Source organism: Microtus oregoni, unplaced genomic scaffold (assembly GCF_018167655.1).
Source record: "Microtus oregoni isolate MIOR12 unplaced genomic scaffold, Mior012 000012F_ref0000307, whole genome shotgun sequence".
Lineage (NCBI taxonomy): Eukaryota > Metazoa > Chordata > Mammalia > Rodentia > Cricetidae > Microtus > Microtus oregoni.
The window spans coordinates 16425071-16438407 of record NW_024543071.1 but is presented as its reverse complement, the minus strand read 5'-3'; the positions used below and the strand labels follow the sequence as shown (position 1 = coordinate 16438407).

Below are 13337 nucleotides of genomic sequence, written 5' to 3'. Positions count from 1 at the left end.
GCTCTTCACCACGACTTTATGGGTGAGCATCCAACGTCTTCAGAGGTGGCCTGCCCAACCCAAAACAGTCTCACTGGTTTTTTAAGAATTTGTTTAGTCACACTGTCTTTCCCGTTAACATGTAAGCTTCATAAAAGCCAGCTTCTCGTCTCACGATGTTCTAACTACTGCCTACACCTATGCACTTAGTGGCTGCTGAGTGAATAAATGAACGAATGTAAATCCTCATTTTACCTTTTGTTTTGCTTCGTCTTTTAAATATTTATGTTTATTTTATGTGTATGAGTGTTTTGCCTGTTTGTATGTCTGTGCACCATATGGGTGACTAATGCCTTCAGAGGTCAGAAGAGTGCTGGATCCTCTGGGACACGAGTTACACACAGTTGTGATCTACAATGTAGGTGTTGGGAACCCATCCCTAACCTTCTGCAAGAGTGGTATGCTGCGGCCCCTACCCACAGCGCCATTTTTTTCTTTCCTTTGGTGTGGGGATGGTTTCCCGTAGCCCAGACTCGCCTCAAACTTGCTGAGAATAATCTTGAAGTATCAATCCTCCTGTCTCTAATTCCCAGGTGCTGGGATTACAGGTGTGAAGCACCACACCGCGTTTGTTTAACCCTGTGATTTCCACCTCTACTGTGCACTTAGGGTCTCATCCTCACAGGTTCGAAAGGGGCAGAAAGGAAAACGGGAGAACTTAGAGCCTACTGTGATCTGCTTGAGCAAGTCAGTCAGGGCAGTCTCGCTTATAAAAACGGGAGATATTACTTAATCTGTACTGTACTTTCTAGCTTGAAGAAGGCCTAAAGCTGTCGGTTAAGCTAAGATTTTTTTTTTCCCCTGGGAACTTTTAAATACTTGAAGCCCTGTTTCTTTTGCCTTTTGACCATCCAGCTATACCATTCCGTCACCAGTGCCACCTGCTGGTCAGAGCCATCCAGTGCAGAAGAGCAGCGATCAACAGCGCATTTGACAGGGCAAACTCATTAGTTCCCTCAAGAATTCTATAAACTGTCATCCCCATTCAGCACACGAAACAACCGGCTAAGCCGCAAGGTAAACACCGTGCTTTTAACCATTATACTAATTTAAGCAAAACTCCATGGCGTGCTTAAACCACTGGCAGAAAGAACAGGGGAAATGCGATTTCCATACAGTTTGCGCGGAAGCATCAGTTTATAAAAGCCCCCGTTAGCGTCGAAACGGCTGTGGCAGTGGAGGGGTGGGACGAGGTCGGGGAACTAGGACCTGGCGCCAGCTACCCTTGGCAGTCCAGTCCCTAGGGAGAGGGTCAACACAGCTTCTCGCCCGTGAGGCACTTGGCGGTCGGTTACGAACGGCCAGGACTATCGGGGCCCAGGGTGGAGGAGAAGGCGCGCGGCGCTTCTGGACCTCGGCGGGGCTGGGGTGCGGGACCAGGTCCAGTCGGAGGGATTCGTGCTGGGTGCTCGGGGTCACGGCAGCCCCGGCGAGCTCCCCGGTCCGTCCACGGGAAGAGCGCGCTCCGGGGTCCCAGACCCGCGGGGAAACCCACCTGTGCCGAGCGCCCGGGTCACGGGTCACGGCCAAGCCAAGGGCTTTAGGGCGCCTCGCACTGCGGACGGCGGCTGCCGAGGGCCAAAAGTAAACTTGCTTTGGCAGCGACTCGCGACCCGCTCCATCCGCGCTCGCTCGGCGAAGCTTGGTTAAACAAATGCGCACCGACAGTGCAGAGGTTTCCTAGCGGGGCTGTCTGACTTGCACAATGATTGCACAGTTCTGGCGCCCAAGATCAGTACATTCTAGTCTCTTCTATTTCAGCCGGGCTCCGCGGATAGCCAATGAATGGAAAGGGAAAACACCAACTCGATTTATTATGTAGTTATTAAAGCGAGGAAAGACCCGGCCCTTAGCCCATGAGCTCTCAGTGTGATCCATTTAGCTAAAAAAGATAAAAAAGCAATAGAGGCTGTAAAAAGCTGTGATACACACTGAAGCCCACGGTAGCCGTGTCCAAGAACTGCTAAGGCTGTGTATGGAAAGAGAGACGGCTGTAGACCAGGGGCTTCATGGGAGAGAGTTCAGGACACCAACCAATATTTCTCCTCGGAGCTGAAAGACCACTAGGTGATAGTTCAATAGAAGTGGGCTAAGTGGCTAAGCATCCTGGCATTTCCCACCCCATAAATCAAAGAGACTGGGCGAGAGTGGGTGCCAGAGATTATAGAATACCCGCTAATTCTGCGGTTCACAGGAATTACTGAAAATTTTGGGCCAGAGGCTCCAGTGAAGATTGCATTTTTGCATCTGACAGTATGAATCACCTTGGAGAGAGATGAGCTGGAGGCAGAGATCCAATTACAAGGGGGATAGAACAGTCCAGTAACCGGTGAAGAAAGTCTGGATTCATAGTGGACACTGAAGGAATCCTGCACCTGCTCTGCTGACTGACAAAGACAAGGACTCAAGACGGCTGTGGCTTTAAAGCTGTGGGCGGAAAGAGCCTTTCACAGGGGTCACCTAAGACCATCAGAAAATACAGATATTTACATCATGATTCATAACAGTAGCAAAATTACGGTTATGAAGCAGCAACGAAAGTAATTTTATGATTGGGGTCACCACAACATGAGGAACTGTTTTAAAGGGTCTCAGCATTTGGAAGGTTGAGAAGCACTGCTCTAGAGTCAGGGAAACCTGCACTGTTAACAGAGCTAGAGATACTGAGGAAGAGAAAAGAGAATGTGAAGATACCACATATGCTCTTCAAGTTGAGGAAATTGTGGCAGGTGAAGATAACCAGCTAAGATGATTCAAAAGTTCCACTTGATTCATGAATTGTATGGTGACCCCTTCCTGACCGACTCTCCTCTAAAAGTAGGGTACCCAGTATCTGATGTCGTACTCATTAGTTCTGAGATCACACAGAAACCTATGCATGGCACTGTGTGCCAGGACCATGCTTGCTACATAGCAAGCATTTAGCATACTTTTTTTTTTTATGTTCTAGCATAGAAACAGCTAAGACCCGTGGTGGAGTGGGGAAGTGAACAAGGTCAATGGCTGGCTGAACCTTAAGGGGCTCGGGGTGTGGGTCAGCTGGTAGACTGCGTACCCCATATGCTTGAAACCCTGGCTTTATTTCCCAGCACCACATATACCAGTTATGGTAGTGGTTATCTTGTAATCCCAGTTCTCAGGAGGTAGAGGAAGAAGGGTCAAAAGTTCAAGGTCATCTTTAGCTACACCATAAGTTCAAAGTCACCTGGACTACTTGAGACTCCTCTCTCTCTCTCTCTCTCTCTCTCTCTCTCTCTCTCTCACACACACACACACACACACACACACACAAAGCTGAACCTTGGTGGCCAATACCTTAAAATTAGGAAATAAATCACAAGTATCAACCACACTGAAGGAAAACTACGAAAGACATCTGAACTAAAGTTATGAGGTTCAATTACCACACCCATATTGCAGCTTCTAACTTTGTGTCTCTAGTCTCAGAGTATCCAGTGCCATCTTCTGGTGGTACACAGCCATGTATGTGCAGGCAAACCATATACATAAAAATAAATGAAAATTACTAAGACACGATTAAAGAGTAAATCTTTCTAAAAAGTCTTTTTAAGATGACACTTATTCTGCGTGCATGTATGTAGATGCACAGATGCTACAGCACAAACTGTGAAGTCAGAGGACAAAGTGCAGGAATTGATTTTCTCCTTTAGCGATATATGGCCTGGAGATTGAACTCAGGTAGTCAGGTTTGGTTGTCAGCAAGCACCTTTACCCACTGAGCCACCTCAGAAATCCTCACTACATCTACAATTCTTCAAAAAGTGACGTCTTCGGTAAAGCACCACTCCCCAACTTCAAGGTTCTCTTTACCCAGACAGCACTAATGGAGCTCACATCTAACTTGAATGGTGTGGTGGTTTGAATAAGAATGGCTCCCCTAGGCTCATAGGTTCAAATGCTTAGTCATCACAGAGTGGAATTTTTGGAAAGGATTAGGAAGTACGCTCTTATTGGGAATTTGTTGAGGTTGTTTGAGTAGGTATGCCCCACCCACAGACTCATGTGTTTGAATGCTTTGCCCACAGAAAGTGGCACTATTGGATGTGGCCTTTTGGAGGAAGTATCATTGTGTGGGCAGGCTTTGAGATCTCAAATGCTCAAGTTTTGTTCAGTGTGGTACACGGTTCACTTCCTGCAGATCCAGGTGTAGAACTCTCAGCTGCCTCTCCAGCGCCATGTGTGCCTGCACGCTCCCGTGACAATAATGGACTAAAGCTCTGAACTGTGAGCCAGCCCCAATTCAATGTTTTCCTTTAAGAGTTGCTGTGGTCATGGTCTCTTCATAGCAATAGAAACCCAAACTAAGAACCCTGACTGCTCTTTGGGCTGGAGAGCAGGCTTCCAAGTGAAATAAGGTGAAGAAAATATTCTACTTTACAGGGGTTTCTCTGTAGCTTTGGAGCCTGTCCTGGAACTAGCTCTTGTAGACCAGGTTGACCTTGAACTCAGCTTCCCCGAGTGCTGGGATTAAAGGTGTGCGCCACTGTGGTCCGGCTGAAATATTTTACTTTTAACCTCAGCCAGGGCTGTATAGTTAAGCTCTGTAAAAAAGACAAACCTTAAGCGGTCTGTTGGCTCACCTGAAGAAGCAGCTGCATTGACACAAGAGGGTCACTGGCCACTGGAAAAGCTCCTTGACCGGCACTATGTTAATTTCAGCTTTGGATGTCCCTCCTAATACACCCATAATTTTCTAAAAACCAGAGATGACACGGCATTTCTTTTATCTGCTGGAGTGTCAAGCATGAACCACATTTCCTTCTGCCAACAGTTACCTCCTTCCTGGAAGTTTAACAAATGAGTGCTTGGATTGCCTTCAAGCCCAGACCACCCAGCCTCTTCAGCCGCCACCAGTTACTCCATGCGCCTCACTGCTTAGTCCACAAGACTGCCAATGTGGCTACTTTGTAGATTATTCAATGACCACCCTGATGCATGTTACTGCTTGCTTATCAGTTTTAGTCTGGTCACTATGCTTTTTAGTCCTTCTTTTGAATTTGTTTTTTTGATAGGGTCTTACTATGTAGCCTTGGTTGGCCTGAAACTCACCACATAGACAAGGCTGGTCTCCAACTCAGAGATCTACCTGCCTCTGATCCCCATGTGCTGGAATTAAAAATGTGTGTCACCACACCCAATCTCTGGTTTTGTTTTTGAAACGAGTGTTTGCCTGAAATATGAACACACGTAGTGTCCCTGGAGGCCCGAAGATATCGCCCTGGCTGGCCAGAGCTCAAAAGATCTGCCTGCTTCTGCCTCCTGTGTGCTGGGATTAAAGTCATGTGACCAATCACTATAGATCTGAGAACTTTAGACTGTGTCACCTCCAAACATGACATCTATAAATCAGGGTTGGAATAGTTCTCAGTAACACACGTTCCTTTTGGGCAAAATGGCCATGGTGACCTTGCATAGTCTGGTGATATCTGCATATAATTTTTTTTTTTTTGATTTTTCGAGACAGGGTTTCTCCGTAGCTTTTTGGTTGCTGTCCTGGAACTAGCTCTTGTAGACCAGGCTGGCCTCGAACTCAAAGAGATCCGCCTGCCTCTGTCTCCCGAGTGCTGGGATTAAAGGCGTGCGCCACCACCACCCAGCTGCATATAATTTTTATCTGTGGTTGACAAGGCATGCTTTAGAAATTTTTTTAAGAACAGAGATGAATTATTATAGACTCTCAGAAACATGGTTTTCTTCTCAGGCTGTCACAGGAGCTTGGATTCTTTGCTTTGAAAGGAGGAATGCAGAGATGCCACCGCGTTAGAGCAGTCCTCCCCGACTATCATCACATACTTGAAACACATTACTTTCTTTTAAAACCAAATTATTGTTGAAGAGTTTAAATAAACTGTTTATTTTAAAACAGTCTTACTATTATACAGTTCAGGATAGCCTCAAACTCACTACAAAGCCTAGATTAGTCCTGAACTCATGGAGATCCTCCTGTCTCATCCTCCCAAGTGCTGGGGTTAGAGGCATGCACCACACATCTCTTAAACCTAACAACGAATAAGTTTCGGGTTGTTTTTATTTTTATAGCCTCACTATGTAGCCCAGGCTGGCCTCAAACTTGCATAATTCTGCCTCAGCTTTCTTTGTGCTAGGATTATAGATATGGTCCACAAAAATGGTTTTTAAAGGTAATAAATCTTGTCCCAATTCTTCTTTGACCCAGTAACTGAGAAAAGGACTGGTCCTTTGCTACCTGCTGTGCAGCCTGCCGTTCTCACCCACCTTCAGAGCCCCAGTGGAATGAACTAATGTCTTCTTATGCTTATTTCCCAACCTTCCAAGTTCAGAGCAGGCCAGCAGCACAGGGGAGGCTCCGACAGCAGTGACTGTTCCTGGGGAAATGAGGTACAGGGACCATGGTACTGAGTTTTATTAGGGATCTCATTAAGGTTAAACCTCTAGGAATGAGGGAGTCCTAGTCAGAGGGCACGAAAGCCCATGAAGCCTCCTCAGATCTCATAGTGAACCACCGGCTCAGGTTCTTTGGCAGGATCACCGCCTTTTTCCAGGTACAGATTATTGTAAGGGTATTGCTTCGGCCCCTAAGGAAGAAAACAAAAACCAAAAACCACACAGGTCAGCAAGAACAACAGCCAGCAGCTAATACCTGACTACATCCCACTCTAGTTAACGATCATGCCGAGCAAATGGGTATACAGTAGCCTCTGGTCAGAACCAGCTGAGCTAAAATGGCAGAAGCAATGCTCCCCGCCCCTGCTCAACCCACAGCAGAGAAAGAGCCTAAACTGTAAGAGAAGTGGTGCCTGCCCTGCAAGTAAGAGGTAGGAACGGGGGAGGGGGGGGGGAATCCGAGCCAATGCTTTCCAAATGAGAGGACGCATCCATCCATCCTATTCTCTCTCGGGGTTGAGACAGACTCAATCTCCTTTAAGTCACTCAGCCTCTAATGGTTCCACCACTAAAGTGGCCTAGCAAATGAGGCGTGCAGGAGCAGCGGTGGGGGAAAGCGCAGAGGAGGCACGGCTGGGACATGCTTTAGGAGCTGCTGGCTTTACCAACAAACAGCTGCCAGAGAACACAGCTCAAAGGGAGGAGAAAAGGGTGACGTGCTTACAGAACTGAAAAATGGAAGAGCCACGCTGTTCCGCGCTCTCCTGAAGTGAAGTTAGTGCTCACCACAGCCCCACATGCTCTCCAGCAAGGAGTCCCTGGGGCTCGGCAAGAAGGCTCGTGTCAGTGCGCACAGCCATCCCAGCTACCTTCAGGACATTATCTCTGTGGAGGTAGCACCAGGCAGCCGACTGCACACACGGCAGCTTCCCTGCCTGTGTCTCTCTTTCCAACATACCCTGGAGACTACTCCCAGGTTAGTTTTCCTAAGAACCCAGCCCTCATCATGTCAGTCTTCCAGTCAAAACCTAAAAGCAGCTCCCTGGTACTAGAGGCGGCCCAAGACATCCCTGCACCCCATCTCCTGGCACAGTCTACATCCAGTACATAGCAGAGGCTGCATAAATATTTGTTCAGTTAATACACCACTATGTCATCAAGTTCAAATCCTCAGCTATGCAATAAAAGCTGCCCAATGGAACTAATCAATTCACCTCACAATGTTTTTAGCATAGTGATCTTCAATTCTAAATGAATTTTATAATTACCTAAAGATTGTTGAAAATGTTGATTCTAGAACCCTATTGTGAAGCCAAAGAATTAGAACTTCCAAGAACCAGGCCGGGGGAATACGAATGTATTGTAGTTCTCTAGGGGACCCATACAGCAGGTGATTTAGGAACTATTTCTTTTTTTAATGGCTGGTTTAAATTTTTGAATATTTCAAATTACATTTAATTATCTAATATGTAGGTATGTGGGTACACTCTTGCCATGGTACTCACACAGAAGTCAGAGGACAACTCACAGGAGTTAATTCTCTCTCTTTTACTATGTGGGTCCCAGGGATTGAACTCAGGTCAATAGGCTTAGAGCCTGGTGCCTTTACCCATGTGCCATTTCATTGGCCCTGTTTCTATATAACAACTAACTCACCATCCTTCCTCCTCCGACTGTTCTCGCTTACCCCTCATGGTTTTTCTGACTTCCCCACCACCCAAATCCCATTTTTGTTGTTGTTATGTTTTGTTTTCAGCCTCCAGTTTTAATCCTACTCCCTCGCAGCATCTCATCCCACTCTGTGCATCTACTATAGGCATATGATGTGGGAGTGTCATATATCAATCTGTTGATTTCATTGGTTAAGCAATAAAGAAACTGCTTGGCCCTGTGGGTGGAGTAAACAGAACAAAATGCTGGGAGGAAGAGGAAGTGAGCTCAGAGACTCGACAGCTCTCCTCTCTGGAGCAGACGCCTGAGAGAGACGCCATGCCCCGCTCCTGGGATGAAGCTCCGACCCAGGATGGACTAGGCTAGAATCTCCCCGGTAAGTGCACCTTGGGGTGCTACACACAGATGATTAGAAATGGGCTAAATTAATATGTGAGAATTAGCCTAGAAGAGAATGGGCCAAGCAGTGTTTAAATGAATACAGTTTGTGTGTTGTTATTTCGGGCATAAGCTAGCCGTGCGGGCGGCTGGGGTGCTGGGGACGCAGCCCCGCCGCCCATATTACTACAGGCATACACAGACAAACCATGCCAGGCTCTCACATACGTGTTCAAATGGTGCTCATCATGTCATTTAGCTAAAATTTCTTAAAACTTCTTTTAAGCTGGAAGGTATATTCTCTATGTCCATTGAATTCTTCGAGACATAACTGTCTATGCTGACCATTGACAACTATTTCTAGTAGCCTGCAGAAAGTGCCCTTCATGTGTCCAAGACAGGATAAGGCTTCAACTCTAGAGTCTTTGACTTGGCCTTGAAAGGCCGTTCACTAAAATATAAGGATAACTCCCATTGTCAAATGGAATTCTGAAGATTAGCTTCCATTTTCTCATCCACTATTTAGTGTTAACGTCCGTCTTTCAATTCGACTGGTCCACGGGGAGCGGAAGGAGAGCAGTGCTTTGTTGCCTGGAGGGGCTGCTGCCCTTCATCTTCCTATTTTTTAAACCTCGAGGAAGCCAAACTCGGTATGGGCTCGTTTCCTACTCCAGAGACTTCATGCCCTCAGCAAAGGAGGAAAAGCAGGTGTGTTTTGGGGAATCCATAAAATACTCACCACAGGCTGGTAGGAAGGGAAAGTATCCCCAACCCAGAACATGAAAACCATGAAGGCCACGAAGCCGAAGAGATGTTTACACATGACATCCCAAGAAACAGGTGTAGGGGATGTGTCCACACGATTCCTGATATACATGTCTAGGTCCCAGTGGATCTGTGGCAGAAAGGCATTGAACCATCACAAACTACTCTTCCTGCAAGACAGGTGTGCTGGCTAGTCTCATGTCAACTTGACACAACCCAGAGTTATCTAAAAGATGGGAATCTCATATGAAACAATGCTTCCATAAGATCTAGATGGAATTAATTAGTAACTGATGGAGGAGGACCCAGCCCATTGTAGGTGGTTCCATCCCTGGGCTGGTGGTCCTGGGTTCTGTGAGAAAGCAGGCCGAGGAAGTCATGGGGAGCAAGTAAGTAAGCAGCACCCCTCCAAGGCCTCTGCATCAGCTCCTGCATCTGGGATACTGTTTTGAGTTCCTGTCCTGACTTACTTTGATAATGAACAGTGCTGAGGAAGTATAAGCCAAATGAACCTTTTCCTTCCCAGGTTGCTTTTTGGTTATGGTGTTTCATCATAGCAATAGAAACCCTAACTAAGACAGCAGGCAATCTAAAACGGCCAGAGCCCGTCACAAGGCTTAACAGAACCATTCCACTTCCTGGGAGCAATATTCTGAGAGGCAGGTCCAAGACACAGAGCCAGCAAAGATGAATGCTGGCTTCATCAAAGGTGGCTCGAGCACGGCATGTGCAATGTTCACAGTACACAGGACTCTGGGATTTCCTGTCTGTTCCATCCCACATGCCATACGTAGAACTTCGGGTCTCACATCCCCAGATGTTGCTTCCTTGAGCAGAAAAGCTTAGCAACAAAGTACTACATAAACTAAAGAGAGTCCTGGCAAACCTAAGGACATGGAGAGAAAGCGAAATGGGCAATGGTTTTCTCACCGTTTCGCCCCAGTTCAACCGCAGGTCTGGGTGGTCCCATTCGTACCATGGATCCCTCTCCTGCTGTGAGCGGTCAGGGAGCTTCGGGTAGTCGCCATACCTGAGGGACAGACAGCAAGAACTTCTGGAAAGGGCTGTGAGCAGTCACTGACAATTCAGAGCCCTCATCTCAAAGATCAGAAACAAAGCAATGACTATAACTACTTCACTTAAGGATAGAAGAACACACCCAGACTCAAGATCTCAAGTTCTAGTACTAATAAAAGAACAAAAAAGGTCCAAGCTACAATTAGAGGTTATGTTAAACTCTGAAACGACATGGCCTTATTCTCTTTTACAGAGAAAAGCCACACAACTCTATAATTAGGATTAAAAGAGAATTTTAGCAATCAATTATTCCATTCCTTCATCAGACGGGCTCTAAAGACAAAGCCATCCACATTTGTTGGAATAAAAACTAAAAAGGGTATGCATTAGAAAAGCCTTTTTTTCTTCACAGTTATTGTGTTTCTTTTTTCTTTTCTTCTTCTTTTTTTTATTTTTTTGACTTGGTTTCTCTGTAGATTTGGAGCCTGTCCTGGAACTAGTTCTTGTAGACCAGGCTGGCCTCAAACTCACAGAGATCCGCCTGCCTCTGCCTCCCGAGTGCTGGGATTAAAGGTGTGTGCCACCACCACCCGACACTACTATGTTTCTTAATCACAAGTTGATATACAGCCTCATGCTTCAAAAGCCTCATAGGAGGTCTTGTTTAGCTGGGTTCTACAAATCCATGTTCACAGACTACTAGTCAGGCTGTTCCTGTCCACAACACAGTTTTAAAAAAGGAAAGAGAAGAAGAAAGAAGAAAGAAGAAAGAAGAAGAAGAAGAAGAAGAAGAAGAAGAAGAAGAAAGAAAGAAAGAAAGGTAACTGGGCACATGTCAAAGAAACTGACAGGGAAACAAAAACAAGAGGTGCTAAAAGAAGAAGTTCTAATTTTGTATAGAAATTCTAATTATGTATAGTGGTGATGTTTAACCACTATACATAATTAACCACGCTACATGAACACGGGCAGAAGAGACTAACACCAACTGGAGAATGAAGGCTGACGTTTAATTTGCTTAACAGTTGATGCGATTTTCACATCTCTAACCTCAAAAAGGGGGGGGGGGTTACACACATTTTTGATGAGACATATACAAACACAGAGTACACCATCCAGGATAAGGTTCTTGTGACAGGAGTACAGCTTCAGCCTGATCACGTGCCTAGCTGACAGCACCTGAGCCCAGCAGATGTGCAATCTAAATGAAACCCAGTGCTCTGGATGGATCCCAGGAAGAATTCTGCTATTCTGGAGTCCTCGAGGGAGGTATTAAAACCTCGGCTTTCTCATTTGAGGAAGCAGCCTGAGCCAAGGAAAAAATTGCAGTCCTCTCGGCTGCAGCTGCTCACTCACCCACTCCCACCTTCCCCCACCAAGGAAAGCACCCACGCCCGTGACTCTGACGGGGTTACAAGCAGGTTCAAGAGAAAACGTCAGAGTCGCACCACCCAATCCAAAGGTCTTCACCCATCACTGTCCCTAAAGCGAGTAGACCTCCCTCTACCTCACCCCATGCCATCATCCGGGTACGGCTCGTAGTCTTCCACGCGCATATTATACTTCTTGGCGGCCGCGGCGCGTTCCTCTGGGGTCCTAGGATACCGCCCCGGCAGCATGTCCTTGGTCATATGGAAGGCTGAACGCAGAGGGATGCATGTCAGAGGGACACGGTGCTCTAGCCACCCAGAAGGCCGCAATGACTGCAGAGGTCGGAGCTCCGCACTCTGCCGGACGACCGCAACCCTCCGGATCACCTCTCCTGGACACACTAATTCACCTACCCCCCGGCCGGCACACCACCGCCACAGTCCCAAGGATGCCCCCTCCCGGGACAGCAAACATCAGGCACCCCCTTCCCACACCAGCGTCTCGAGCGTTCTTGCGGACCTCTCCATGACCCCAGTGGCACCATGCCGCGGGTTGCCCTTTGCAGCCACCGGACTCCCAGAGCTGCAGACCTGGGCGCCGCCATCTTCACCTTCTCTGCCGTTCACCCTGCACATGCGCAAAGGCGAGTCACGGTGGCTGAGCGGGGCCAAATGAGACCGCTGAAACCGGCGCAGAGGTCTCCAGGGTCAAGCTGAGCGGCTTTAAAAACGCTGGTTCTGCCTGGGCGGGGAGCGGATGGCAAGGAGAGGAATCAAAGCTATTTCTTCTTTGGTATTTCAAGTCATGGTGTTTCTTTTCGCCTTCAGGTGATTGATGTCGTTTCAGACATCCCACGGAACATCTCAGACAACTGACCAAAATAAAATCAGATACTCTTTCCTCAAATTGCTTGCCTCCCACCACTCCCCTGACTGACGTTTCACCTTCTGTCATCACAGGTCATTATCACACGTAGTCGTTTTTCAAATTTAGTTCTTAATTTTGTTTGAGCCTCCAAATCGGTTAACCTCTGAGACATCTCTCCAGCCCCATAAAGTACTCTAATTTTTTTCTTTTTGTCCAGCAGATTTTTTATTACTTTATAAATAATACCAATCAAAATTTCCACTTCCTCCCCTCCTCCTACTTTCCTCCGGCTCTCTCACTCCCCTTCAAGTCCCAAGAGAGACAAAGTATTCTTCTAAAGAACACAACAAGTGCTCTGCAAAGGTGGTGCACGCCTTTAATCCCAGCACTTGGGAGGCAGAGGCAGGCGGATCTCTGTGAGTTCGAGACCAGCCTGGTCTACAAGAGCTAGTTCCAGGACAGGCCCCAAAGCTACAGAGAAACCCTGTCTCGAAAGAAAAACAACAACAACAACAACAACAAAAAAAAAACAAACAAGCAAAAACCACAACAAGCCTCACCTGATGGTATAAGACTTTGGCAATATTACCACTTGAGAAGTAAAGGCAAAACAGTTAGGAGTTCAAACCTAGCCTGAGCTCTATAATGAACTGAAGGCCAATCTGGGCTACACTATACTCTGTCTCAAACACAAAGGTGTGTGACGACTTTTAATGCATATCACAAAGGTGTGTAACCATCTCTTCTGTCCAATTCCACAACGTTTTGTCGCTCCCCCAGAAAAACCTCATACCTGTTAACTTATTTCCTCTACTGCCACACATTGGCAACCACTAACCTATTTT

General features: G+C 46.8%; 2 protein-coding genes across 3 annotated transcripts in view; both read right to left on the bottom strand.

Moving 5' to 3' along the window:
- Nucleotides 1-1570, bottom strand: part of Sec31b (SEC31 homolog B, COPII coat complex component) — a 34140-nt gene extending 32570 nt beyond the window's left edge. For both annotated transcript variants that reach the window (XM_041661975.1, XM_041661976.1), the window contains exon 1: nt 1535-1570. The gene's annotated coding sequence lies outside the window, so the exon portion shown is untranslated. The remainder of the gene's footprint in view (nt 1-1534) is intronic.
- Nucleotides 1571-6427: 4857 nt separating this feature from the next.
- On the bottom strand, nt 6428-12302 carry Ndufb8 (NADH:ubiquinone oxidoreductase subunit B8). The gene is made up of 5 exons (XM_041661419.1): nt 12145-12302; nt 11767-11893; nt 10168-10267; nt 9212-9367; nt 6428-6614 (listed from the first exon to the last, which is right to left on the bottom strand). Exons 1-5 carry the CDS (start codon nt 12227-12229, stop codon nt 6522-6524), a joined length of 561 nt encoding a protein of 186 aa, XP_041517353.1. The 5' UTR covers nt 12230-12302; the 3' UTR covers nt 6428-6521.
- Between the last annotated feature and the right edge of the window lie 1035 nt (nt 12303-13337).

Coding starts and splice junctions, on each gene's coding strand:
- Ndufb8 (XM_041661419.1), bottom strand. CDS start 12,229: ATGGCGGCGCCCAGGTCTGCAGCTCTGGGAGTCCGGTGGCTGCAAAGG. Junction 11,894..12,144: donor GCCACTGGGGTCATGGAGAG/GTCCGCAAGAAC, acceptor CTCTGCGTTCAG/CCTTCCATATGACCAAGGAC. Junction 6,615..9,211: donor TCCCTTCCTACCAGCCTGTG/GTGAGTATTTTA, acceptor TTTCTTCCTTAG/GGGCCGAAGCAATACCCTTA.